The sequence below is a fragment of the Protopterus annectens genome, chromosome 8.part0, assembly GCF_019279795.1.
Source record: "Protopterus annectens isolate FY-2018-M chromosome 8.part0, PAN1.0, whole genome shotgun sequence".
NCBI classification, from domain to species: domain Eukaryota; kingdom Metazoa; phylum Chordata; order Ceratodontiformes; family Protopteridae; genus Protopterus; species Protopterus annectens.
The window spans coordinates 1,932,018,856-1,932,043,782 of record NC_056741.1 but is presented as its reverse complement, the minus strand read 5'-3'; the positions used below and the strand labels follow the sequence as shown (position 1 = coordinate 1,932,043,782).

General features: G+C 40.9%; 1 protein-coding gene across 3 annotated transcripts in view; it reads right to left on the bottom strand.

The window, feature by feature from the left end:
* Nucleotides 1–24,927, bottom strand: part of LOC122809734 — a gene marked incomplete at its 5' end in the record, with an annotated part of 455,767 nt that overhangs the window by 122,719 nt on the left and 308,121 nt on the right. For 2 of the 3 annotated variants that reach the window (XM_044081442.1, XM_044081443.1), the window contains 1 exon segment: nt 16,851–16,985. In XM_044081442.1, the coding sequence (XP_043937377.1) occupies nt 16,851–16,985 (135 nt within the window). 3 annotated transcript variants of the gene reach the window in all.

Genomic DNA, 24,927 nt, shown 5'->3' with positions numbered 1-24,927 from the left:
TTTAGGATGTTAGGTTTTCATTCAGGAAACAGGGGTGACTGCAACTTCAGACAAGGCCGATTCAATCACACGCTTTCAGCATTACATAAGATAAATGGCGACACAGTTGATAAAAGTAAACATGCATGTTACACTTCATCATATATTCTGCTCCAGCATTTGTGCCCCAGCAGGCACAGACTCATAGAACACTTACAGTACTACAAGATGCTGCAGCACTAGATATGTAGTATAGTCAGTGCAGCCGGTGAGGAAAAGGGCAGAAATAGAGGCCACAACAGGGAACATGCTGCATGCACTACCAGAACAGAGGATAAACTCCAAAATGAGCAAAGCAAAGAGAAAAGCAGAAATGAAAGGACCGTGTTAAAACTGTACCACCTTCAGTAATGTGCATCTCAACATCAAAGAAAGTTGCAGAATGAATGCAAACCTCAGCCCATTCAGTTTATTCCTGTAAAGCCCTTGTAGCCCCTCTGCTGAAACATCTGAGTATGTGGCCATTGTTATAAATGCTGCGAGCCTTCCATAATGCCAGGACTTCAACAGTACTATTTCAGTTAAGAAATACTTACTTTTTTTTTGAATGCCCCACTAGCATATCACAGAAGAATTAGAGTCCATTGTGGACTGAATCCCTCATTTCATATCAATGCCGATGGTGGAAGGATAGAAAAGAAAACCCTGTTCTAACATTATCACATCTCTTGTTTGTCAGCTTTAAAGGAAGAAATTTGAGAGAAACAACAGAAAATAAAAATCATTCCACACATATCCATCGACATGGATTTGATATCTGTGATTTCAGTGTCTATCTTTGCCTTGTGGCCTAGTCATGGCTAAAGAATTTCCCTAGAATTGTGTAACTGAACAAGCAAACAAATGAATAATAATGCTCACAGAGATCTACAGTTACAATGTTTACAAAACAGCTTACATTCTTACTGCACTTTTAGACAGAAGAAGTGGGGGGAACCATAACATGAGACAGACCAGACAGCCATTTCACTATCCGCTTGCTGGACTGCATGCCCAACCTACAATGATTTGGGAATATATGAAGTTTTGATCAAGAACTTAAAGGTGGATATTTCCTGGAGAGAGTCCAGGAAGTGTGATGCAAAAGCAGTTACTCGTCTGGTATAGTGTGGTTTCACAGGGCCACAACATGACCGCTGATTGGTAAACAGGGGCAATATGACAACCACAGTCTGTTTGATTACACATCTACTGCAACTCTTCCAGACAAAATGTATGAACTGGTCTTTGTGAAAGACTGGAGCTGTGCACAAGATAGTACTAGACAAAATGTATGAACAGCTGTTCTTGTTGACAGATTGGACCTGTGCATGAGACAATACTGGACAAAATGTATGAACAGCTGTTTTTTTTGACAGACTGGAGCTGTGCATAAGACAGTACAAAAAATGTATGAACAACTATTCTTGTTGACAAACTGGAGCTGTGCATAAGAAAGTACTGGACAAAACGTAAGAACAGCTGTTCTTTGTGACATACTGCAGCCGTGCATGAGACAGGACTGGACAAAACGTAAGAACAGCTGTTCTTTGTGACAGACTGGAGCTGTGCATGAGACAGTACTGGATAAAAATGTATGGACGGCTGTTCTTTGTGACAGACTAGAGCTGTGCATGAGACAGTACTGGACAAAATGTATGAGCAGCTGTTCTTTGTGACAGACTGGAGCTGTGCATGAGACAGTACTGGACAAAATGTATGAACAGCTGTTCTTTGTGACAGACTGGAGCTGTGCATGAGACAGTACTGGACAAAATGTATGAACAGCTGTCCTTTGTGACATACTGAAGCTGTGCATAAGACAGTACAAAAAATGTATGAACAACTATTCTTGTTGACAGACTGGAGCTGTGCATGTGACAGTACTGGACAAAATGTATGAACAGCTGTTCTTTGTGACATACTGGAGCCGTGCATGAGACAGAACTGGACAAAACGTATGAACAGCTGTTCTTTGTGACATACTGGAGCTGAGCATGAGTCAGTACTGGATAAAAATGTATGGACGGCTGTTCTTTGTGACAGACTGGAGCTGTGCATGAGACAGGACTGGACAAAATGTATGAACAGCTGTTCTTTGTGACAGACTGGAGCTGTGCATGAGACAGGACTGGACAAAATGTAAGAACAGCTGTTCTTTGTGACATACTCGAGCCGTGCATGAGACAGGACTGGACAAAACGTATGAGCAGCTGTTCTTTGTGACAGACTGGAGCTGTGCATGAGACAGGACTGGACAAAACATATGAACAGCTGTTCTTTGTGACAGACTGGAGCTGTGCATGGGACAGTACTGGATAAAAATGTATGAACAGCTGTTCTTTGTGACATACTGGAGCTGTGCATGAGACAGTACTGGACAAAATGTAAGAAAAGCTGTTCTTTGTGACATACTCGAGCCGTGCATGAGACAGGACTGGACAAAACATATGAACAGCTGTTCTTTGTGACAGAATGGAGCTGTGCATGAGACAGGACTGGACAAAATGTATGAACAGCTGTTCTTTGTGACAGACTGGAGCTGTGCATGGGACAGTACTGGATAAAAATGTATGGACGGCTGTTCTTTGTGACGGACTGGAGCTGTGCATGTGACAGTACTGGACAAAATGTAAGAACAGCTGTTCTTTGTGACGGACTGGAGCTGTGCATGTGACAGTAGTGGATAAAATGTAAGAACAGTTGTTCTTTGTTACGGACTGGAGCTGTGCATGTGACAGTACTGGACAAAATGTAAGAACAGCTGTTCTTTGTGATGGACTGGAGCTGTGCATGAGACAGTATGGGACAAAATGTAAGAACAGCTGTTCTTTGTGATGGACTGGAGCTGTGCATGAGACAGTATGGGACAAAATGTAAGAACAGCTGTTCTTTTTGACGGACTGGAGCTGTGCATGAGACAGTACTGGACAAAATGTATGAACAGCTGTTCTTTGTGACAGACTGGAGCTGTGCATGAGACAGTACTGGACAAAATGTATGAACAGCTGTTCTTTTTGACGGACTGGAGCTGTGCATGAGACAGTACTGGAGAAAATATATGTACAGCTGTTATTTTTGACGGACTGAATCTGTGGATGAGACAGTACTTTGAGATCTTCTTAGCATTCAAAGTATGAAGAATGGCGTCTTCAATGATTTTGCCCAGGAATGTGGTCAGCGATTTAATATCCGATTCAGTGTGAATTCAGACCAGCATTGGAAATTATGATCTGTATACTGTTGGGAGTCTGTGCTACTAGGACAGCGGAATGCCAATCGCACATAAGGGATATAACTCAAATTCTACAACCCGACAGAAAAAAACATTAAGGAAATTGTCTTTCAGAGGAATAAAAAGTACATAGATGTGTCCTTGCATGTCTATCTATCTATATATATATATATATATATATATATATATATATATATATATATATATATATATATATATATATATATATGCATACACACACACATACACACACACACACATATATATATATATATATATATATATATATATATATATATATATGTGTGTGTGTGTGTGTGTGTATACATACATATATATATATATATATATATATATATATATATATATACACATGTAAAATATATATACAAGGGACTGAAACAGAGGTCTGGGGCAAATTCAGATTCCATCTAAGAATGGGATTCCTGAAGGGAGGATTCAAACATAAGATTCTTCCAACTATAATATGCACTACCTCTGTCGTCATATGGTTTTCTCCAGATTTATGAAACATCTGAAATAAGAGTAAAAAATATTAAGTGGAATATCTAAACTCCACTTCTGATAAGGATAAAATTAAAAGTATTTAAAAAAAAAAAAAGTCTGAAGAGAAAGTCTAGCTCTGTGGCTAACAATGCTGGAGCCATGACTGTGAAACTTGATTTAAGTAGAGGGCCCCATCACTGGAAGAATCCATCAAGGGTGGGGGTGAGAATTACCAACTTAATGATTGCTTATCTATTCAAGGTGAGGATGTTCTTCTCAGATTGTAGCTCACAGGTTAGGCACAAGTCTTAGTTTTAGATTGACAAAGTGATTGGAAAATGCAAGTAAACAATCTGCAGAAGAGGGTGCATGCATGGTAGCACATGCTCAGAATTTACAATGGCACCAGTGCCAAGCAATGCTCATATGGCGGTGAAATGTGACCAAAGGTGGTAAAAAGCCTACTCTACCATCAGGATGGGATTATACTGGAATGCCCGCATCTCCTGCCAACCTCGCAGTCTTTACAGCAGACGGTGAACAGCAGGAGACTTCAAAATAGATGTGAATAAAAACATTGTAAAATAAAGGATCACTGGAAGCTGCTACTGAGATAAACCATTACCGTTCTTAATAATAAACAGCCCTGATGGGTATTTTCTTGACCATCGGCACAACCCACAAAACTACTCCTGAGTTACAAACCTGGAGGTGGCCACTTCTTCAGTCCTTAGTCATGTCAGCTCTGGTAAGCACAAAAGAACTATCTGCCACTGTCAGTAAATCAGAAAGTTTTATAGAGATGGGACTACATGTGGGGTGGCCCAGTCAGATATTTGCCACAGAAGGGGAAAACATAGGTTTTAACCCAAAATAAGGTTATGAAATAAATCTCTGTGCACTTTTGCTATGCTTTCAACCAAACCAGTCAAATGAATACTGACTATGTTAATGCTCAAAAAACACAATAGCCCTGAAATCTTGCTACTAGATTTGACTTGGAAAGCTCTCCCACATCAGTAGGAAGTGATTTTTTTTTTTTTTCTACTTATTGTACAGTACATGTTAGGGGGTGTAAATGTTGATTTAAAAGTCCAGTTTTGCAGCATAGTCATTTCTGCATCTGAAAGTGATCCTTTCACTTCTCCCTTCCTGGAGTGAGAAGGGTCTGGCAGTGGTGTTTCTAAGCTTGAACACTATTGATTATTTAGCAATGTTAACCATAAATGTCCTGAGTGTTCTTGTTCTCTGCTTTGCATATGGTATGCTTGCTAGGTGTTCTCTGCTTTACATATGATATGCTTGCAAGGTGTTCTCTGCTTTACATATGATATGCTTGGTAGGTGTTCTCTGCTTTACATATGATATGCTTGCTAGGGGTGCTTTTACACACTGTTGCTTTATTGTGCTGAGCTGCAACAAATTAAACTTGCCTTGAACTTGTTACAAGATTTGACATGGAAAAAGTACAGTTTTGTACCTACCATAAATGTAGATGTTCGAAGATCCACATTGCTGCAGTCCTTACACTTGGGTAGTCCGCTGTCCTCGGTCGGCCCGAATATCAAAGCATAAGGCTGACGTCGGTCAAGGCGCATTAGACTGACATCAGGACGTCAGGGTACAAATGCGCATGACCGACGTCATATCCTCAGTCTTTTCTTGCCCCAGATGTCAGAAGACCCCAAAAGAAAGGTCAAAACCAAAAGACAGCAAACAACCAACCAACCACCCTTGCACTAATAATATGTACTATATATACAAAAAATACAATATTTACAACCCAAGCCACACAACCGCCTCTAACTACAGAGGGGAAGGAGGGAGGGTAAATTGGACTGCAGCAATGTGGATCTTCGAACATCTACATTTATGGTAGGTACAAAACTGTACTATGTTCTTCATCTCACATTGCTGCAGTCCTTACACTTGGGTAGAATCCCAAAGCAGAGGTAAGGGAGGATGGCAAAACTATAAAGCAGCAGGAGCTGCCAAAATGCCCTGTAAAATAGCAGTGGCAAAACCAGCCCTAGATTTAGAGTAAAGTGGAAGGTGATAATGCTTAGAGAAAGTATGCACTGAACTCCACGTAGCTGCCTCCAAAATATCCTTAGTTGCCAGCCCCCTTAAAAAAGCTGTCAAGTGGCAGTAGCCCTAGTGGAATGAGGCCTAATCCCAGCTGGAATCTCCTTACCATGATGGGAATAACAGAAAGCAATGCAAAACCCAATCCACTTAGAAATAGTTTGTTTTGACACAGGCTTGCCCTGAGAACTCAAAGCAAAAGAAACAAATAACTGCTGAGACTGCCTGAACCCTTTAGTTCTGCTCAAATAATATCGCAACTGCCTGTGTACATCTAAAGTGTGCAAAATCTTTTCCCCTTTATTTTGGGGATTTGCATAAAAAGTAGGCAAATGAATAGTTTGGTTTAAAGCCACACTAGAAACCACTTTAGGCATAAAGGAAGGATTAGTACGCAAAGATACCCTATCCTTATGGAAAATTAAGAAAGGCTCAACTGACATAAGGGCCTGTAATTCAGAAACCCTTCTTGCAGAGGTAATGGCCAACAAAAAAGCAGTCTTCCATGATAAATATTTCAACTCGGCAGTAGCTGCAGGCTCAAAAGGTTGTAGAGTGAGTTTCTCCAACACAAAATTGAGATCCCAAGCAGGAGTAGGAGCTCTACGTGGGGGTCTTATATTCTTTGCCCCTCTAAGAAATTGCTTGAACAAAGGATGAGAAAACAATGGTGGGTCACAGTCATAGTGAGCAGAAATTGCTGCAGCATGAACCTTAATAGAAGAGAAGGACAAACCTTTATCCAGTAACTCAGTAAGATATTGAAGAGCCACACTTAAATTAGGCTCAGAAACATCAAATTCCTTTGCTGCACTCCAAAATAAAAATCTCTTCCATTTATCTGCGTACACTTTCCTTGTACTAGGCCTTCTGGCTTCCAAAATAACATTCAAAACTTGCTGTGGAAGTCGAGACCCTCCAGGGTTCAAAACAGAATATGCCAGGCTGTTAGGTGAAGAGAGTGAAGTTTGACATTGAGTAAATGACTGTTCTCCTGAGACAGCAGGTGTGGAATCAAGGCAAAGGCCATGGAGGCTCCCGTACCAGACTTCTCAGTAAAGGGTACCAGTGCTGTCGAGGCCAATCTGGCGCTATTAAAATCATCCTTGGCTTGTCCTGTCTGACCTTTAGGAGTACCTTTGGGAGGAGAGGCAGAGGTGGAAAGGCATACACATGAAGATTGCTCCAATTGAAAGAAAGAGCATCCACTTTCCAGGCTGTGGGATGAAACCTTTTTGTGCAAAACTTTGGCAGCTGGTAGTTTAGTGGAGAAGCGAACAGATCTATGTCTGGAGTTCCCCATGACACTGTCAATTTCTGAAATACATGAGGATCCAATTTCCACCGTGGGGATCCATAATTGCCTGCTCAACGCATCTGCTAAGGAGTTCTGTGCTCCCGGCAGAAACCTTGCCTGAAGATGTAGCTGTAAACTGAGAGCAGTCTCCCACAAAATCATTGCTTGCCTGCATAGAGGATAAGAATGTGTTCCCCTTGCTTGTTGATGTACCACATGACAGTTGTGTTGTCTGTTAGAATCAACACCTGCCCTGGAAGAAGTAAATCCTTGAAAGCTATTAATGCAAATTGGACTGCTAACATCTCCTTCAAGTTGATATGTAGATGTTGTAGTCTGGCAGGCCACGTGTCTTGTATCCACTTTCCATTTAGATGAGCTCCCCAAGCTTTGTCTGAGGCATCTGTCGTTAGAATCTGACTCGCCTCTGGCCGGGTCACAGAGAGTCCCTTGTTTAGGTGACATTCCTGAGCCCACCACAAAAATTCCTTTTGAATGCAAGGTATTATCTGAATGACAGTGTCCATATCCTGGCAGTGCTGTGTCCATACATTTTGAGATACCATTGTAGCTTCCTCATATGCAGTTTGGCATTGGGAAGCACCAGAATACAAGATGCCATGAACCCCAAGGCTTGAAGGACTGTCCTTGCAGTCAGCCTGGACTGATGAGACAATTGATGGAAGTAAAGGGAAAGATTCTTTTGTTTGTCCGGGGTCAAAAAGGCCATCTGGGATGCTGTATTCAGTCTTACACCCAGAAAGCACATGTCCTGAGAGGGTACTAGACTGGACTTTATTTCGTTCACAGAATACCCCAGGCATCTTAGCACTGCTATCACATATTGCAAATGATGAAGAAGTTCGTCCCTTTCTTGAGCCAGAATCAGGCAATCGTCCAAATAAGGATAAATCTGTATTCCTTTTAGCCTGAAGAAAGCTATCACTGGAGCCAGAACTTTCGTGAACACTCTGGGCGCAGTAGATAAGCCAAAGGGCAATGCAGAGAACTGATAATGAGAAGTCCCAGCCCGAAAACGCAGATACTTCCTGCAACTTAGTCTGATAGGAACATGAAGGTAAGCCTCCTTGAGATCCAGAGTTACCATCCAGTGATCTTTGCCCAGCAGAGGTAAAAGCTGTTGTAACGTCAACATTTTGAACTTGGGAATGTCCAGATAAGTGTTGAGGATAGATAAATCCAAAATTGGTCTCCACGTGTTCCCCTTCTTTGGTACTAGGAACAGGCGAGAATAAAATCCTAGGCCCACTTCTGGCAGGGGGACCAGCTGTATGGCCCCTATTTGAAGTAGCAGAGAAATTTTTTTGTGAGCCTCTATTCTTTGTTGAGGAGGAACGTCTGGCATGCCTTTGAAAGGAGGCAAGGTATGGAAATAAAACTTGTAACCTTGGTGTATGATATCCAATACCCATCTGTCTTGGGTAATTAAACTCCAATTTTCCTTGAAAAGTGCCAACCTTCCTCCCAAAGATGCTGCCAGACAAGAAGGCTCTGGCAGCTGAAAAGGTAGGTCATTGGGCCTGTTTACGAAAGGACTGGCCCCTGCCCTCACCCGAAGACTGTGCAGGTGAACTCCCTGTTCTAGGCCTGAAAGAGCCCTGAGCTCTGCCCCTACCACGTCTAGATCTACCCCTAGACTGGGAATCATAAGAAGGATACGTCCACCCCTTGGTAGGCCAATTCCTACTAAACTTCGGAGGCTGAACCTGCAAAAAATCTTTAACAGTCTGCATAGACTTAGACTTGTCTTCCATTTTCTTTAAGACTGCCTCCACAGGTGAACCAAACAACACATCAGACTGTAAAGGAGCATCTAAAATCCTTGTCTTAACATGGTCAGATAAATTCTGATCCCTCAGCCAGGCGTGCCTGCGAAGAACTGACCCAGTGGCAGCCACCCTAGACGAGGCCTGTACAGCATCAAAACCACATTGCAAAGAATGCTTACCCACCTGTTCAGAAACATGTACCAAATCCTGTAATTCCTTACACTCAATACCTTCCGCCAGAGCATCTACCTTAGACTTCAATTGAGAAAGTAGATAGTTTTGGTATTTCAACATGTGAAACTGGCAATTCAAAGCCCTCATAGCTAAGGTGGAAGAAGTATAGACTTTCTTTCCCCATCTATCCAAAGCCCTGGCCTCTTTATCTGGAGGAACCGGATTTTTTACAACAGAAGCCTTGACACCCTTAGGCCCTTGACTAACAGTTTCTGGGTCCGCCATAGGACTCTTAAAAAGATATTTATGAGCTTCAGGCACCCTGTAATACCTATCCGGTTTAACAGGAGCAGGAGGCAAAGAATCAGGATTAAGAGCAGCTTCTGCAAACACATCTTCCACAACATCCAGAACAGGAGGTATAGCCAAAGGCCTATGCTGGGGTAAAAACAAAAATTCCCTAAGCCTTTTCCTGGAATCAGAGAAGTCCTGACCTTCCCACTTAAAATGTTCCCTCATGGAATGAAGAGTCTCTGAAAAAGAAAAATCCTCTGGAGGAGAAGCAGAAGGAGTAGAATCATCCACATCAGAATCAGAATAAGGAGAATACTCCTGCAAGTCTTCAGCCAAGACTCTGAAACTTCCGAAGCCTGCTCAAAACTCCCCAACTCTGGTTCCACCTTAGGCCTCTTATCAGGAGGGTGCAAAGAACCTCTAATTAAAGTAATTAAATCTTCTGCCATTTTAAGCATGTGCTTCTTGGGCACAGATCCTGATGAACTAGGAGTGACACCAACAGAAGCTAAACCTGGCCTGCCACTGGGAGAAGCCTTGGAAACAGAAGGAGAGGGCCTAACCACCCTAGGAAGGGAGGGGAGTACAGTAACCTGAGAAGCCCCTTCAGCCTGACCTGCCTCCTGAGAGACCACATCCTGCAATAACAAAGTCTCCCCCTGGGACTCCAGAGAAACCTCCGGCGGAACCCCGGTTCCACCGACACCTCCAAAGAACCGGCGTCCGGTACGGACGACTCTTCTTGTCTGGGCTTAGCTGCTTTGTCTTTGCGCTTCTTCGAAGAAGCGGCGCCGGAGCATCCGACGGCATATTGTAATTGCACCGCTTCCAAGACTAACCTGGCACAATCTAACCTTCGCTAATAGTGCGCTTATTAAACCTAGCACAAAAGTGACACCCAACAACGTCGTGCTCAGGCCCCAAACAAGGAATACACAAAGAATGATAATCTCTATGCGGTATCTGTTTCCCACAAGAAATACAGTTATTCACTTTTTCTGACATCCGGTAAACCACTGAGGCAAGAAAAACTAAAATATTCTAACGGGGTACTTAGCCAACTTTGACTCGGTCTGAAACTCCGAATTCGAAAAATTTCAGAACACCGAACGGCACTTGCAACGCTGCTTCTGCATCGGACCATGCGGCAAAAAAGACTGAGGATATGACGTCGGTCATGCGCATTTGTACCCTGATGTCCTGATGTCAGTCTAATGCGCCTTGACCGACGTCAGCCTTATACTTTGATATTCGGGCCGACCGAGGACAGCGGACTACCCAAGTGTAAGGACTGCAGCAATGTGAGATGAAGAACATCAGTGTCACACCATCTGGGAAGCAATTTTCTTACTTATTTTACACACTACAGTACGTTAGTGCTAATTTAAAGTCTTAGTTTCTTCACTGGTAATTTCTACATCTAAACCTGTTCTTGTAATTCCTCCCTGGTGACAGAGCAGAGGCTACTGCTGTTGGTTCTGGGCCTGAACTATTATTAAATACTCAGCAGTGTGCTCTTGTTGTATGCTTTAAACTCAGTATATTTGCAGATGGCACCACTCTATCATGCTGAGTCACTGCATGGCAGACTTGCCTTGAACTCCTGCTACCAGAGAGAAGCACTGGGAAGTGGTTTGTGGTGTGCACAACACAATACCAGAGTGCTTAACACAGTAACAATGTCTCCTGTAATATTTTGCCTAATGTATTAACAACCTCCTTTAATATTAGAATCAGTCTTTGCAACAACTCTTGGAATTGTGCTATGGCATCCATGCCTGTTGTTCAATTATCTTTATAATATTGTACTGTATTGTGCTGTGCTGAACTGCACTGAGCTGTACCATATTAACAGGACTGTGGTGTACTGTACAGTGTTGCACTACTCTGTTCTGTTTTTGCTATCCATTTGAATATAATACATATTCTCCTCCATCTTACACAGAGAAAGGCTCACCACATTTTGATAACATTACAAACTATATGGCACCAGGTATTTCTACAGAAACCATGGGTCCTTGGTCTGCCTCTGCCACTTCTGCAGCTGGCATGCTAGCATTAGGCACACTGGCAACCACTTTCTAATACAAATATAACATCATGGTCACTGTTAATGGGGGTGTGAATGACTTGTGATGCATCCTCTTAGAGATCATCAACATCATCATCCCCCCTTTTTCCCATTTTCTACAAGAGGTCAGGGCGTCATGTTAACTGTCACATCTTTCTCGATTCAGTGCTACAGTTCTGACTTCTTCAACACTTTCATCTGACTGCTGCAGATCTTCTCTCATACAATTCATCTACCTCTTTGCTGGATGCTTTTCTTTCCTCTTACCTTCTTCCTGTCTGTCACAAACCTTCTTCCCCAGACAGTCTTCCTGCTTTTCTGCACATGTGCCCGAAACACAGTAATCTGTTCTCTTTGATCTTTTCTGCAATTGGAGTTACTTTGGCTTCTGCTCTTATATCCTCATTTCTTCATCTGTCTCACAGTATGCAGCCTACTACCCTTATCAGGCACTTCATTTCCAACACCTCTAGCGTCCTCATCTGATATGCCTTTACTGCCCAGGTTTCTGTACCATACAGTAGTACTGGTCACACCATTGTTTTGTACACATTACTTTTCAGCTTCTTCTGTCAGTCACCAAACCTGACACATCAACAACTCTTGACAAATTGAGCAGGACAATGACCTTGAGCTCCCTCAGATCCTAGTATCTCTAAACAAGACCTCATATCACAACCTGACCAGCTACAGACCTCCACATCTATGACACACAGAAATCACAAAGCATGCCTTATTAAACAAGAATCCCTCTCCAAAGACCCAAACATTATCATTTTAAGGGACTTAAATACCCCTCCATTAATTGGCAGGCCTGTAACTCAACAAACAAATATGTACAATGCTTTCTTGACTACTCCAATGCAAACTGCCTTGATCAAAGTGTACCTTCCCCCACTACAAATATCAATGTACTTGATTCTGTCCTCACTAACATGGTCGCGGTTTGCCCCCCCCGGGCACATACACAGACCCAGTCAACTCTCACTGGTCAAGTCAGATCATTGTGCTATAATATTTACCATATGATCCCAGGACAGGTCACAATCCAATTCAAACATCTTTAAAGTCTTCTCCAAGGCCAACTTATTCTTGCTAGCTGCCATCTTGAGAAGGTCCATAGCCCCTAGGTAACTCTACAGCAAGCACAACTGAATATTCATCCATCCAGTTTATACATCTATCACAACTTCTGCATACAGGTTTATGTTCTTATTTATCATAAATATAATGTCAAGTTTATCAACCATAAACACATTTTACTTCAAAATGAAAATGTGCACAGCACTAAAGAAAAGAAAAATATCTCAGCATGTTAAAAATCAGTCTCAAAATGGATAATAAACAAATGGAGGAGTAAAATCAGAGCTCATAAAGCTAATTATAAACTAAGACTTTTTATATCAGTGAAGGATAACTAAAAGTTCTACATCAGCAGAGGAAAGCCACAAGGTATCCTTTCAATATGTAAAGGACCTCAGAAATAATACTCAGTGTTGCACTGAGCTTATCTCTAATGACACCAAGCACTTAAACACTGAGGATATACCCAACATCCTAGCAGATAAAGCCAGCTTGAAGATCTCCCCATTGATGCCTCCAAATTTCACAATACAAAGGATTCAGTCCATACTCTTCATGGAAATCACCTTTGCAAAGATAGTAAAAGTGTTCTCAAAGATCACTACTACCATCTCTATGAGTCCAGACAAAATACTGGGCTATTTCCTGGTTAGTACGAAACACCCCTCATCATACCTCCTCCCTCAGCCACAGCCACAGCACTGGATATGTACCTGAAGCCTGGAGAACGGCCACAGCTGTGCCATCCACAGACTCTGGCAACTGCATCCTATCAGCCTCACAGGCATCATTTGCAATCTGATGGAACATATCAACTACAGGGTTCTAGGGAACCTAGACTTCTTAGACCCAAACATTCTGGCTCTGGAAAAAGTAGAGCGTGCCTACTAAACCTACATAATTTCTTTTGAAAGTGTCACAGAAGCATCAGATGAGAGAAACGCCCGTGTATACACCTTAACTTGATTTAACTAAGACCTTTGACACTATACCCCATGGTGGCATCATTGACAAACTGTTCGATCTCAGTACAGATCCCCTGTGTAATCCACAAGACTGCCAACTGACTTACTGAAAAAACTCACCCTGTTAGAGTTGGTGGCACACTCTCTTTCTACAGTCTTGCTCCCAGTGGTACACCAAAGGGCTCTGTTCTGGGATCACTTTGGTTTGACATTTAATTCTCTGATGTCAGAAATGACATTAAAGGCCTTAGGCTGACAGACTTAACAAATAATGCAATCTTGAAGCTGTCAGGATCTCCACTGAATACACTTGCATCCCTCAGCAGAGTCTAACTTAGACAAAATCATGGTCTAAAACTTAATAGGTAAAAATGTAACATCATATAGTTTAGAAAAAAGGGAACGTTTGCCTCCTTACCTACCTACCACATAAACAATACCTCCTTAAAAGAGAAAAGGTAGTTATAGACCTAAACATCTTTTCAGAAAAACTCTCATGTATCCACACACAACAGGCAAGCCTTCTCCCTTGCCCAACTAATCAGTAAGGGCATTTTTCCATTTTACCAAAGAGCTTATTATTCCCTTCTACTATTCATGGGTCATTAGGTCCACATTGGATTACAATGCACCCTTCAGTGCTTCCTGTCCCCAACTCATCTTGGAAAAAAAAAAAACAGTACTTCACTAAAAATCTCAGATATGAGTTTCGCAAGTAACACACAGCATCTAAATGATCCATCTGTCTTTTCTGTCTCCTGCACACTTCTATATCTTGATCTATGCCTAGCAAACAAAGCTACAGAATACCCAGTCCTTCTTGAACTATGGAATATTTGTAACACAAATATAAAATCAAGAGAACTAAATCTGTGTTGCAACATAAATAAGAGACTGACTTGACAGATACTGCTGTCAAAGAATTATCCCACCTCTGGAACAAACACCTGCTTTTTGTAAAGCAAATTGATTCACTCAGCATCTTCATATCTAACAGACAAATGGATGAGTCTCACAAATTTTCCCCTGGCCTGGCCCCTCATCCTTAGCAAGAGAGAAGACAAGATCTGGGTGAACCCAATCATTAATAGACAAAACACATTTAACAAACAAAAAAATTCAGATCAGCATAAGTGCAGAACACCCTGCCCCATCACAGGTTTGGGCATTCCTGGCGTGCTTGACAATACGCAAATTCATTATGTCGTGCCAAAGTTAACCTTGATCGATGCACTGCCTGCTTGAAGTAATGGCTTCATTAAAACTCCTGTAGGCTGCAATGTTAACTTGCACTTTTTTTAACTAATATCCATTGTAAATAATACGAACAGTACTAATTCATCAACAGAACTTTTCCTGAGTATAACGTAAACGCATTTTAACCATCACTTGATGCCCAATAAGTCTTGCTGCCATTTTGCTCTCTTTATCAGCATTTTTAGTTAGCTACAGTCACAGGATGTTTGTTTAATGAATATTCATCATATACACATCACCATCCTTATGTGCAGTGATTACACGGGTAATAAATATTCATCAGTATGCATGAAACTGTAACAGAAGTGTGCATAAATTATGATGTGGATACTACCTGGGCAGGGTTTGTTACTGTACATCTTGGCAGGATAGTGTTGAACAATATCACCTCCAGATATACAAGGCCAAAATGCTGCAGGTGACTTGATGATATAGTAACATTAACCACTATGCTACCTTTTTGTGAGAAATGGACAACTAATTTATAGAAAAAATGGATTTCATACTCTCCCAAAATAATTCATTGGTACATTTAGAAAGTGGCAGTGACAGGGCAAAAATTCTGTATCAAACAATATTTAACTGTGTGAAAGAAAGTCAGTATGCTCTATGCATACATCTAGTTTTGTGCGTGCGTGTGTGTGTGTGTGTGTGTGTGTAAAACTACAGCAGTCACTATATTGTACAATATGCAGGAAGAAACTTAAAAGGAACTCTGCTATGCATATCCAACTACGACTCTTAAATTACCAAACTTCTTAATCCTATAATACTAGTTGTGTATCTTTGTTTAATCCTATAATACTAGTTGTGCATCTTTGTTTTTAAACACTTAACAAGAAAAGTGAACTGGTCCACTCCTGCACTTTCTCTCTCTGATCTAGGTCACAACAGTGAGTAATGTACATATTTATTAACAAAGTAAAATGAATGCTACCAGCTGCTAACCCAATTCATCCTTTAATCCTGGGTTTGAGACCTACAGTCTCCATTTACTTGTCCTCTTAACTCTGAACAAGTCACTTAACCAGAAAATGTTCCAGGCCACCAATGAAAATAGGCCTCTCCTCACTTGAAGAGCTAACTAAGTATCACACACCGATATGACATGGACTGTTTATGATAATTCAACTAGCATGCTTATAAGAGTGAAGGAGGAAACTGGAGAACCAGGGGAAACATCCACACAGACTAGCTGAACATGCAAATTTCAGAAAGACAGTAACTTGAAATCAGGACCAAACCCCAAACCCTGGAGCTTCAGAGGCAGATATTATTGTCTGTCCTCCATGAACAGCAGGCTGCAGATTTCTGAAACAAAGGAATAAAAAACTGAGCTGGAAGGGAATCCAAAAGTAAGATCAACCAGAAAGTCCCAGACAGACAATGCAAAATTTGCTGCCACCTAAAGCTGTAATACAGACCTTCAAATGCTTAAGTCAATGATGGTGAACGTTTTGGGCTCGGCATGTCAAAAGTTCGGAAAATGCCTATCTTGACTCTGCTGGAGTGTCACCTCCCTCGACAAAAGAGAAATTCTTTACATATTCGTTTATTTAGAAAAATACAGTCCAATCATGTGTGCTGCTATGTATTAAAAAGTAAAAGAAAAATCAGTGACTTACAATAGAGAAAATGACGTGCACTGATAATTGGGCTTAAAACAGAACATCATAAATTACCCTAGTAACTTTGAATCAAACTGAAAAAATATGAAACACATTGCATTTTATTTTAAATAAATTAACTTTTTTGTTGCAGAGTTTTAATAAATAAGTGCAGGGTCACACATCTTATATTTTTGTTCATTCAGTTTCTTTGGTAACTTGGGTGTTGGTGAACGGTGGTGTGTCACCCAAAACATTGTGGTGTGTCACCTTTGACAAGCGTGTCATAGGTTTGCCATCACTGGCTTAAGTAACAGATAAATACAATCAATGTGTACTCATATCAATGAAAGCTGCAGAGTACATGTAAAAAAAGGTCTAGCACTGTGTGTAAGACTATACAGATATTCTCAGGAGATCTGAGTTTAACTAAGGATCAGAAAATTGCACAGAAAAATGTCACTCACCTCCAGAGGATAATGACGTACTGAAAGAAACTGACTGAAAAGTATTCCAGGGATTAACAGCTGGAAAGTCTTTATTCTCATCCACAGCAGTTTCACTACAGACAAAGGAAGGATATGTCTTCATCTCTTCAACACCTGCTAACCAACGGCAAAGACAAAATGAAAATCATTAAATTTGTTTAACTGTTGTAATGCTGCCTTGGAAAAGATAGAACTTCATTTTCTGTACTTTAAAACGTCAGTAAAATTAAAATATCAAAGAAAAGAATTCATTACAAATGCGCCCAGCAGCTTTTTTTTGACACTTTGTATAGTGCTAAATATATGGGGTGAGTTTAGTTGAAATATAAGGAAAATTATATAAATAGTTTTGTAGCAATTACCTTTCCATTTGTTAGAGAAAAGACCAACTTTGGGAGGGAGATGCAAACAAAAACACTTCCATTTGTTGAGTAATAAAAAAACACATTTAAAAAATATAAAAATAGGCTTGTGCAGCATCACTAAGCATTTTAGTCTTATAACATGTAACAACATTTATGAGTGGACAGTGTGTACCACTAGCAATCAGTATGTATAAACACACACGTGTCAATGCACCAGTTTTACACGTTGTGGCACTGTTACTGACCAAGGAGAGAATGTCGGATGGTTGCCGTTGAAGTCCACGCAGTTTGGAAGGTCTGGTGGATAAGAATGCACATACTGAGGAAATTACGGGAACAGTGCTGAACTGCAACAGGAGTTACAAATCTCACAGTTTTCAACAATGATGAGACTGACTACAAATTAAAACTCTAAAGATATTCTGCAAGAACTTGCAAAATCTCAAAAACAAAGGGTCTCTGAAGATGCTTAGCTGTGCACTCTCGAGACAGTATAAAGGTCAAAGTAATTTAAGATATACAGGACGTAGACTGCCTACACTGCTTGAAATACAGCACTGATCAAAAGTAGAGGTAGCAGAGGAGCCAGAATGCTAAGGCTGGGAAAAAGTGAGAAGGGTAGATGGAGAGCAGATCACTCCATATCAGGTGTGGTCAAAAAACTGCAAAAACTTTGAAATCAAACACTGAAGGGTCATTTGAAAGATTTTCAACACAGCTGTAGTAGCTTTCAAAAGGTGTTGCATAGCAGGATCTGCTGCTCTACTTGCTTGGGCTGCTTTGCTCTACAGTTGATTGCTACAGACTGCTACTCGATTGACCAAGCCTAGCTAGACTTGAGTTTGCTACCAGTTCAAAGACATCAGGGAAGTATTTTTCTTTATTTTATCCACATTATCTGCTAATCTGCTAATACTGGTCACTATGCCAGACTTTTGTTCGTATGGGACACTGTTAATTTTCTTCTAAGACAGTAGAATATTTGGGTTTATATCAGTTCGCCGAAGTCACTCTTCAGCTAACACACATCGATTGACCCGTATTCAGTGAAAATCACTTCTGCCAATCACTGAATACTCCCAGGGGCAAGGAAATACTTCCCCCACAGCACAACTTTACCCTTTTCTCCACTGTAGTGCAATCTTGGAGTTGATATATAGTTGGGGGGTGTGGGGGTGAAGCCCCCCCCCACTTGGGTGGGTTAGATATAGCTATATTTAGGTCTGTTGTGCTGCGGGGCAAGTATTTCTTTGCCCTGGGAGTATTCAGCGAATCATGGAAGTGATTTTCGCTGAATATGGGTCAATGAATGTGTGTTCGCTGAAGAGTGACCTCGGCGAACTAATACAGACCCGGATATTTGCTGGTCTTCTGAGCATTGTTCCAGGCCTAATTTACTACTGTTTTTCTAACTGTCTGTGATTCTAAGTGTAACAGCAGGACCTGCTGCTCTGTTTGGCTGGGCTGCTTTGTAATGCATTTCAAGACTGTCCCTTTCTAACCAGCCATCAGTTTGCTTCACTACGCAAAGCAGCAGGGAGCGCTGCACTCTATAAATGTAAGTGGCTTGTTTTCAGGTGTTCATAAATCTTATCCAACATTTGATACATTCATCTTAGTCGGCTGTGTAGTTTGTATGTTTGCCAAAAATTGCTGCTAGTTGTGCAACATGGCTCTAAGCTGCACAGAGTTGCGCACTGCTGTTAATTTATAGGAACTCCTTGTCGTTTCCAGCTCAGCAGCACTGACTTGTAAACTCCTGTTTATTTATGATTTTTTTTGCTGCCCACGGATTAGTTTCTCAAATAGTTGTTGCAGGTATAATAGCATCTTGAGGCTCTCAGACAAGTTGATAGACCTTATCAACAGACAATGATATTTACATTCCATTTTTATTTATGTTAGTTACAGACAATAACCAAAAATTGAACTGCGGTGGTGGTGCTGCGGTAGTGTTGTCGCCTCACAGCAAGGCGTTGTCCTGTTCGATTCTCAGCTAAAGCGTCTTCTGTGCGGAGATGTGCGTGAATGAGCGTACATTCGTTGAAGGTTGTACGTCAGGGCTGGCAACTCTGTACGTAAAAATCTGCTGCCAATCATTAGCGGGCCGGAGTTCTGCTGTGGCGACCCCTAACCGGGAAAAGCCGAAAGATACAACAACAGCCAATAACCAAAATTGATTGCAATCAAGTGTGTGTCAATAAATGCTAGAAACAACCACTGTATGGCAGCCAAACCTTCTGACATTTTGAAGCAGGTATTTTGTGACATCCAAAACTGGTGACAACTGAAGTGCAGTGTGTGTGTGACAACCCATCTAGCATCTGAGCATGCTATTCTCGACTATACAGTGCACAAGTTTTGCTGCCTGTTCAGCTCTGATTCTACAGTTATGATATGGAATTTGTACCCTGCTCTCCTATCACTGTAAGTGTGTACTCTACCAAACTAGAGCTGCATACCACTCTTGTATCACTGCATTTAATTTATACTACTGTAAAGAATTTGTGACCAGTACCACCATGTAGCTGTGTAGTACACTTGGATTAGACTAAATTACATAATTTCTTCCTGTTAAGTTCAAGAAGTTGTATCAGTTATTAGCTCACCTTCACTTCACCTACTAACCTGGTTTGTGTAATACATCTTCTATGCCTACTGACTCACCTGGTTCAATACATTATTTCTTCCCTTGGTAATTCACCCCACCTGGTAAACATAGAAACCCAGTCTACATCTGCTCCTTCTGTTGTCAGCCTCACTGTATTGGTATTCTGAGAAAATGCAGAGCTGCCCAGTGTTCATTAACAACCATCTACTAATGGATCAACATGGCACGAATGGTGAGAGGTGCAATTATCTATATAACCTGGAGGGAACCGCAGGAGCAAGCAAAATGTCCAGAGCACCAGAAAATGCCCTACTCCTAGGAGGAAATCCAAAAATGTTTCTCAGATGAATAAAAGTCTGGCAGAGTGAACAGTATTAATAGATTAGCAAACAAACTTGGATAAAATGAAGGGAAAAAAAAATCTTCCCCGATGCCTTTAGGACTGGTAGCAAAGTCAAGTCTAGCTAGAACAAAGATGGTCAGTAAGCAACGTCCAAGTAAATTGAACCATATTGCCAGAAAATCATACTAAACCAATACAAACAGAGATTGTAGAAAAAAAAATCACAGGCACACAGTGCAATAAAGACTGACATTAATTTGAAGTTATCTTATTAATGATCATCATGCTAACAGATGTAAAACTGCACAATAAATACAGTTACATCTACTGCTCTGCTCATCTAATCATTATGAAATCTGTGCCTGTAAAATATTTTTTTCTGTGTGACATTTTGCTTTGGTCTTTCAAAAATCTACAGCTGATGTGGGTCTATATTATATACTCAAATGTTTGAAAGTTCGACTACCACATGGTCGACACCATATGATCGAACTTGCAAAAGTTCAAATATCTAATAAAGAAAAGTGAATATCTAATAAAAAAAATTAAAATACACAAAACACCTACCTAAACGCTCTAAGCAGTGGGGCAAGCCCCCCCACCCACCGTTCTTTAAATATACCAACTCTATCATCGCACTACAGTGCAGAAAAGGGAAATCTTCCCATTCCACGCTGTACTGAGATCTCCCTTACAACGTTCGAACATTCAAAAATCCGATCATATGGTGTCAACCATATGAGATTCTGAATTTTGAATGTTCAAACATTCAATATAGACCTGCTAATGCAAATGAACAGGATCTTCTGCTTGCACATGTTTGAAAACTGTTTTTGTACATCATTAACACGTGTCTAATTTTTCTTGAGTTACATAGGGTTTCTGGGGGATTGGGGGGCTGGGTAAAAAAAAAAAAACAGCTTACTCTGACTGGAGGAAGGGGTCGTTAACATGCTATGAAGTGTTCTGCTTCTGTACTTTAAAGGTGTCAAAGAGGGAGTTCTGGGGTGTGTTTTGTATGAGCTATGGCACACAGGTCCTATAGTCAGACTGTAGACTGTGGGTGTCACAATACTGACTTCCCTTTGTTCTGTTATTGTATTGATGTACATAATCATCAGCTGTATCTGTTGTCTTATGAGGAGCACGGAAAAGGAGGGGATTAGTGTTCTGAATATAGTTAGTGTGGGGTACTTCCTCTTAAGCCGTACGTCCAATCATTGACCTAAGTAAGAAACTATGTGCTGGACATAAGGTACATAAAGGCATGACAGTTTTCAGAGTTTTCTTGTCATACAAAAAGGTAACTGAAGGTAAAGGTTTAGCAAAAAGGACTTAGTTGCACAGGGATAGAGAGGAGAAAAAGAACAATAGGTCCACCTCAGCCAAATTAAAATAAAAATGAGTAAAACACAGACGAGGGAAGGAGGGAGGGTGCACAGACTGCAACAATGATCTCTTGTGAAGGTAAGCTCCTGTACAACTGTACTATATCCTTCATTAGATGAAGAATGATGAAGAATGGATCTAACAAAACCAGTTTGGGCTCTAGGAAAAGCATCTATCTTGTAAAGCTTAATAAATGTGTGGCTGGATGACCAAGTGACTGCTTCTAGAATAGCTACTGATTCAAGAGCTCCTCAAAAGGCTCCTGACGAGGCAACGGTCTAGAAGACTGAGCCCTGACTTGGTGCTTGAGGGATTTCCATGGAAAGTATAACCAAATAATATAGCTAGAGAAATCCACCTGAGGATGGTTTGTTTTGATACAGGAGAACTCATCTTTTTTTCCTACAAAAGACGCAAACACTTTGTCAGATATTCTGATGAGCTTTGTTTTGTCTAAAAAGAACCTTAGTTGTCTTGAACATCAAGTAAATGAGGTACTCTTTCCTTCTATTTTGGGGGTTATGAAAAAATATAAGATGATGGACAGAATGATATTAAAGACATTTCATTACAAACTTAGGCATAAAAGAAGGATTTGTCCTAAGTGCAACTTCTTAATGAAAAATTAGGAAGGGTGGAGGGGTCATAAGAGCAGATGGCAAAGCCAATAACAAGACCATCTTCCAAGTATAGAACTTTAAAGAAGCAAAACTAGAAGATTCAGAATGAGGAATCATTACCTTTAGCAATACATAGCTCAGGTCTCAAGGAAGAGAAATGAGTTTTCTTGGTGGCCTGATATGAAGGACACCTTTGAGGAACTGTTTGACCTTATAGTGTGAGGAAAAAGAGGGATCCACACGCAAGCTGGGAGAAATGTCTCGTAAGTGACCATTAACAGAGGAATAAGCTATCACTGAATTAAACAACTCATGCAGACATTTAAGAATAATGGAAATACCCAGCTGATGAGGGTCCTGTCCTTTCGTATGGTACCAGATAGACTTTTTTTTCCATTTGGACATTTAAGATTTTCTTGTAGCAAGTATTCTTCTCTCTTTTATTACCTGTAAACACATTCTCAAAAAGGAGGTGCCTGGAGGAAATCAGAAGCTTATCAACCAAACCATCAAACTGACAGTTTATATGTTCAGATAAAAAAGAGAGCCCTTTTGCTGGGGAAGTATGTCCATCCTGCATGGTAAGTTGTGATCGCATTTGACTAGATGACAAAAAAAAAGAAAGAACCAATGTTGATCTGAGCCAAAACTGAGTCACCAGCAAGATTTTGGGTTGTCCTTCTAGACCTTCAGAAGGAATTTTGGAATGAAGACAGAGGGAGGGACAGCCTAAATGAATTTCCCTTTCCATGAGGTTGATAAGGTGTCTGGTTTCTATGCTTCTCTGCATGGAACTCTGAAACAGAACAGTCTGAGCTGTCTGTTCAGATTGGAGAGAAAAAGATCTATCTGAAGAGCTCCCCATTGATGGATAATTGGTAGGAAGACCAGTTTATTGCCTTGGATGAAGCATTGTCCACATTACTGCCACACTTTATTGAATGTCTTGCTTGTGATGTTTTTCAGCCTCCAGAATGTCTTTGATAGTGGGAGCAGGAAGAGAAGTTGGATAGTTATGTGACTCAACAGAATGCTGGACTCTTACCAGACAACAGAAACCTCAAACTATTTAGAAATGTCAAATTGTTTACATACCTGCTGAGAATTCAAGAGCAATGAGACTTGGAGGCCATCCTTTCTCATGATGCTTCTTTAACCTTTGATTTTTAATGTAGATCTTTAGAAAAGCTAGATGACTCTTTTAGGGAATAACATTTTAAAAACAGAACACTCGCTAACATTATGCTGTGGACCTCATCAGAATAAACACTTTTATATAAAGGGAATCCACCAAGCACAGTCACACTTCCCTCTCTTAGTTAACACAAAATTTTATTTTTTTTTTTTGTCAAAGATTAAGTGAAACAGGAACATTTCCCAATGGGTATACTTATCTGCCCACAACAAATAAAAACTGGCACAAACAATATGGATGAGACACCATGGTTAGAGATGTAGCCTTCATTCAATGACTGGTGGCAAGAAAGTTCCAAGAAATGCTGCATCCGTACATCCCACATGTGCCAGCACAATTTCTGTGCATATGTTGCAGGTCAGACATATGACTTGACAGGAAGGTACCCAAGCTTTTGTAAGCTGGCCAGACATACAGCAACTTTGACAGGATACTTCCCATTAGTAAGCAATACTGTAATAATCAATTAATAAAAGACTTCTTAATATGTTATGCATTTTGTCACTTCAATTTCATTCCTCCCGTCTCTTCTGCAGTTGTTGTGGGCTGCCTGCCTTCAGAGTGTGTTTATGTGTATGCTGTCTTTACACTTTATGCTTTAGTGAAATTTGTCACATGTCCTGTTTCAGCACTGTTCTGTTTGTTATACTGCAGCTTTGGTATTTTCTTCTGATTCTGTTCAAGATTTGTGATAGGGAAAAGACATAGGATCATAGTAAATTACTAGGTTATTGGCCCTGAGGTCCTTACAAGCCTAGCCAAGAATTTAGCCCATGTTCTGACAAATCAGCACCCAATGCCCCTGCCCAGCAGGGACACAGGTGGAATCCCAGGGGTGTATTTTCTGTTCCCCATCCAGTTATCCAGGTTGCTCTTAAAAAGGGTTAATGAGGTACTCTGCTTGACGTGGAGCGGGAGTCTATTCCACAGAAGGGAGGGTCTCTGGGACACAAATCTGTTCCGCCAACAAGTCCTACTGATGTCAAAGACCAGGTTGAGGTCGCACGTGTAGGTTACTCAAATGGAGCTTGACTTGTGGATATGCAGCAGCCCAATCAAGGTGGGGTCTGAGATTGCTTTGCATGCCAGACAGAGGTCACCTCTGAGGAGTCTGTAGGAGACTGAATAGAGGGACAGGGCCTTTAGCCTATTGTGTAGGATAGAATATTGTGTAGGATAGATGTTTGAGGCCTTGGATTCTCCTGGCGAGGAACCTCTGTGGTCTCTCCAGCTGCTGCATGTGCTTTGTGAGGTACATGCTGAAAGGGGCATTGTACTCAATAATGGGTCTTAGAAATGAAGAATACAGGGATGTTATTACCACCTTGTCCCTGGATGAGATACCCTTACTAATTAAGGGTACAACACAGGCAACATGATGGTCAAAAAACAGTTTGCTATCAACCTGTGTGCCCATGTCCTTCATGGCTGACTGCATGCTTAAGACCTTGTTTTTAATGTGATAATTTGTGAGAATGTCACGCTCCCCAAACGGGATGATAATGTATTTTTTGTCATTCAGTTTGAGGCAAT